Raw genomic sequence first — 5,398 nt, 5'->3', positions numbered from 1 at the left:
ATCGGCTCACATCTGTCTATTTAGCCTTTACTAGTTATTAAAATGGAAAACTACTCTGAAAAAATTACTTGGCTGTCCTCCATATAATAAATAACCAGCAAAGGCTAGGCAGACAGTTGCCGGCTGATATTAATAGGCAAGGAAGGGGCCATGGATATTGGCCCCCTCCCAGACTAAGAACATTAGCCTTTGGTCCCCCTAGAAATCTGTCTCTTAAAGGGAATCAGTCACCCCCTCGGGACGTAAATGACCTATTAATATGAGCAGTCAGGTAATAGAAATATTAAGCCAGTCCTACCTGCATGCCTCATATTAGTGGTCTTGTTGTTGAGAAATGTTATATTCTGCCTGTATGCGAATGACTGCATACGGATGTCAGACAAATGCGAGGTGAGATAAATCAGATTGTACTTTCATGACACTCATCCGACTTTTCATGACACTCATCCGACTTTTCATGACACTCATCCGACTTTTCATGACACTCATCCGACTTTTCAGGACACTCATCCGACTTTTCATGACACTCATCCGACTTTTCAAGACACTCATCCGACTTTTCATGACACTCATCCGACTTTTCAAGACACTCATCCGACTTTTCATGACACTCATCCGACTTTTCATGGCACTCATCCGTCTTTTCATGACACTCATCCGTCTTTTCATGACACTCCTCTGACTTTTCATGACACTCATCCGACTTTTCGTGACACTCATACGACTTTTCGTGACACTCATCCGACTTTTCGTGACACTCATCCGACTGTTCATGACACTCATCCGACTTTTCATGACACTCATCTGACTTTTCATGACACTCATCCGACTTTTCATGACACTCATCTGACTTTTCATGACACTCATCCGACTTTTCATGACACTCATACGACTTTTCGTGACACTCATCCGACTTTTCGTGACACTCATCCGACTTTTCGTGACACTCATCCGACTGTTCGTGACACTCATCCGACTGTTCGTGACACTCATCTGACTTTTCATGACACTCATCTGACTTTTCATGACACTCATCTGACTTTTCATGACACTCATCCGACTTTTCATGACACTCATCCGACTTTTCATGACACTCATCCGACTTTTCATGACACTCATCCGACTTTTCATGACACTCATCCGACTTTTCTTGACACTCATCCGACTGTTCATGACACTCATCCGACTTTTCATGACACTCATCTGACTTTTCATGACACTCATCTGACTTTTCATGACACTCATCTGACTTTTCATGACACTCATCCGACTTTTCATGACACTCATCCGACTTTTCATGACACTCATCCGACTTTTCATGACACTCATCCGACTTTTCATGACACTCATCCGACTTTTCTTGACACTCATCCGACTTTTCATGACACTCATCCGACTTTTCATGACACTCATCCGACTTTTCATGACACTCATCCGGCTTTTCATGACACTCATCCGACTGTTCATGACACTCATCCGACTTTTCATGACACTCATCCGACTTTTCATGACACTCATCCGACTTTTCATGACACTCATCCGACTTTTCATGACACTCATCCGACTTTTCATGACACTCATCCGACTTTTCATGACACTCATCTGACTTTTCATGACACTCCTCCGAATTTTCAGGACCAGCATCAGAACGATTTTCTAAACGCAGATGAGTGTGAGCCCTCTGACAATTTTCCATGTTTCCTTCCATAACCGGTGCATTCTTTTCTGCTGTAACTTCTTATCAACCTTTAGTTACTTTCTCCATCGCTGGGGATGAGGAGGGCACTTTTTGTGATTGTGACAGAGGTCATGTGAGGAGAGAATCGTATAACAGGGATTACCACTTTATAAGACATTTGTCGGAGCAGCACTCAGGACGGAGACCGGAGGGGGCCTGACACCAGAGCTGCTGAACACTTGTACACATTGGCTGCAATGTGCCCGCCGGTCTTCGGAGACTATTTCATGTTTCTTAAAATAGAAATGACTCGTAAATCAATAAGTGAAAAAAAAAAATCTCCTAAATTTGAATGCATAATTTTCCCATCCCCATGATAAAAAAATCTAAATCCTTCATATATACTATTATTAGATATTTCATGGATATAAACCTTTTTGAAGAGAATGAAACAGAAAAATACTGAACCGCTGGCTTCGAAGAGCTTCACGTCGTGCAGCACAATGGCGCCACATCTGGTCACAATAGTAATAGTCTACAAACTAAACACTGGTATGTCGCTGCCACCTAGTGGTCATAATTGAGAATTCTTTTCTTATAAATACAGCACATTTAAATTTTATTTGTCCTATTTCTGGGGATAATATATTGTTCTCTGTTATCAGCTATTGCAGGAACACAAATGAACAAAGAAACTGTGTCTGAAAGAGTTATTATTGAGGCAGTTAAAGGAATACATGGTCATGTTCCATATTAGAACACAAAAATGATCAAAAAACGTAAATAAAAAATGAAAATGATAAAACATAAAAAAGAGAGTTAAGAAAATGATCCACAATTGGTTGCCACATAATTTGCCGCATCCATAATGAAGGCGCCTGCACACAGTCGGATATGGAAATGTTAACAATAAAGGCGGAAACCTCCAGAGGAATCCCATCAGCACATCCGTTTTTACCAGGATCGATAACTTCTGCCCCAGAAATGTGATCAGTAAATATATTTCTTACACAATGTTCTTTTCTTTTTTTAGTTATAGTAGGTAATTTGTAACATCATCACATTTCGTTAAGGTAAAGGGGCAGCCGGGACGAGGGTGAGCAGGAAGCCAAGGAAGATGACTGCGTGCAGCAGTAAATGTGGAGAGGCCGCTGTTAGAGGGAAGCCGACTCCTGGCTCAGGCTTCTAGTGGCACTGGTAAAAATTAAGAGAGGAACTTGTTTTCAACCAGACTGGAAAAGCATCTGAAAACACATCCAGTCTAACACAGAATTATATAGGACCTGGCCATAGAGACTCCCTAAAAAAAACAAAGCTGGCAACATTACTGTGCCAGCCTGCAACAGCGCCCCCATTACTATGCCAGCCTGCAACACTGTACCCATTACTGTGCCAGCCTGCAATAGTGCCCCCATTACTGTGCCAGCCTGCAACAGTGCCCCCTTTACAGTGCAGTGCCAGCCTGCAACACTGTACCCATTACTGTGCCAGCCTGCAACATGGCCCCCATTACTGTGCCAGCCTGCAATAGTGCCCTCATTACGGTGCCAGCCAGCAACAGTGCCCCCATTACTGTGCCAACCTGCAACAGTGCCCCCATTACTGTGCCAGCCTGCAATAGTGCCCCCATTACTGTGCCAGGCTGCAACAGTGCCCCCATTACTGTGCCAGCCTGCAACAGTGCCCCATTACTGTGCCAGCCTGCAATAGTGCCCCCATTACTGTGTCAGCCTGCAATAGTGCCCCCATTACTGTGTCAGCCTGCAATAGTGCCCCCATTACGGTACCAGCCTGCAACAGTGCCCTCATTACTGTGCCATCCTGCAACAGTGACCTCACTACTGTGCCAGCCTGCAACATGGCCCCCTTTACTGTGCCAGCCTGCAACAGTGCCCCCATTACGGTGCCAGGCTGCAACAGTGCCCCCATTACTGTGCCAGCCTGCAACAGTGCCCCATTACTGTGCCAGCCTGCAATAGTGCCCCCATTACTGTGTCAGCCTGCAATAGTGCCCCCATTACTGTGTCAGCCTGCAATAGTGCCCCCATTACGGTACCAGCCTGCAACAGTGCCCTCATTACTGTGCCATCCTGCAACAGTGACCTCACTACTGTGCCAGCCTGCAACATGGCCCCCTTTACTGTGCCAGCCTGCAACAGTGCCCCCATTACGGTGCCAGCCTGCAACAGTGCCCCCATTACTGTGCCAGCCTGCAACAGTGCCCCCATTACGGTGCCAGCCTGCAACAGTGCCCTCATTACTGTGCCAGCCTGCAACAGTGCCCTTATTATGGTGCCAGCCTGCAACAGTGCCCTCATTACTGTGCCAGCCTGCAACAGTGCCCTTATTATGGTGCCAGCCTGCAACAGTGGCCCCATTACAGTGCCAGCCTGCAACAGTGCCCCATTACTGTGCCATCCTGCAACAGTACCCCATTACTGTGCCAGTCTGCAGCAATGCCCCCTTTACTATGCCAGCCTGCAACATTGCTCCATTACTGTGTCAGCCTGCAACCGTGTCCCCATTACTGTGCCACCCTGTTACCGTGCCCCCATTACTGTGCCAGACTGTAATAGTGTCCATACTGTATTACTGTGCCAGCCTGCAACATTGTCCCAATTACTATGCTAGCCTACAACAGTGCCCCCATTATACTACCAGCTTACAGCATTGCCACATATAACATAAGTGACATATGACAGAGCCAGCATGCTATAGTGCTCCATAACTGGAGTCTGCTACTGTACACACGTAACAGCCAGTCTGTCTCACTGCCCCTGTAATGGTGTTAGCCGCCACAAGTGCTCCTATTCCAAAGTCATCCTACTAAAGTGGCCCTATAATAGCCCCAATCCTGTGCTAAGACTGTGCTCCAAAACAGATACAACCTGCAATATTGCCCCATAGTTGAGCGAGATTGCAACAATGCGGCACATTACAGTTCACATATCTAACAGCACCCTCAAAACAAAGCAAGAATGTAACAGCAGCCATGTTATGATTGTATTCTGCAGCAGTGCTCTCATAGCACAGTCTGCCGACCACAGTGGTCCCATAGCATAACCAGCCTGGCAACAATGCCCCCTATAACAGCTGAGGCTTGCAACAGTGTCCATGTAACCGAGGCAGCATGATGGTGCCAGCTCACACAAGTGCCTGCACCTGCACCCACCAGGGTGTCCATCACCATTTAACCTCCCGCTAGTGACTGTGCAGTCCTATCTGATGAACCTCAGCAGAGCGTTTCCAGGGTAATGGCCCCTCTAATCTGATGCGTTCAGCATTAGGCCCCCAGCAGGTGACTGATGCGTCACTCACTTCCTGCAAACATTTTTTTCTACACATTTGACCCGAAAGGTTTAGGTGAATGATTAAGCCTTGTACAGGTAGGAGAATAATAACTCCCTGGACGGCAGCAGCAAGATCCAGTATTACAGGAACGCACGACATACCCACCACACCGGACCTTCTCTGCCACCACGAGAAGTCAACGCCAAGACCCTAGAAAGCTCCAGAAAGATGGAAAACATGTAATCAGTCATCTGCAGCTCTCCATTATCTAAGACCTGTGAGTATTAATTCTAATAGCCTGGACCAGAAACATCACGGCTGCCTAATGTCGCTGTCACCCACTTTGTTGCACCATTCCCTTATGCTTCCATTTCTTCCTCCATCTGTTCATAAAGAACAGAAGACCTTGATTAAAAAAAAACGCGTTTC

The 5,398-nt window shown here is 46.2% G+C and overlaps 1 protein-coding gene across 1 annotated transcript; it reads right to left on the bottom strand.

Annotated features, from left to right (window-relative positions):
• Positions 1-400: 400 nt before the first annotated feature.
• Positions 401-1,708, bottom strand: LOC138637938 (putative leucine-rich repeat-containing protein DDB_G0290503). The gene has a single exon (XM_069726856.1). It carries the CDS (start codon positions 1,706-1,708, stop codon positions 401-403), a length of 1,308 nt encoding a protein of 435 aa, XP_069582957.1.
• Positions 1,709-5,398: the final 3,690 nt, after the last annotated feature.

Source organism: Ranitomeya imitator, chromosome 5, assembly GCF_032444005.1.
Source record: "Ranitomeya imitator isolate aRanImi1 chromosome 5, aRanImi1.pri, whole genome shotgun sequence".
Lineage (NCBI taxonomy): Eukaryota > Metazoa > Chordata > Amphibia > Anura > Dendrobatidae > Ranitomeya > Ranitomeya imitator.
The sequence above is the reverse complement of the archived record's forward strand: the minus strand, read 5'-3'. Positions and strand labels throughout refer to the sequence as shown.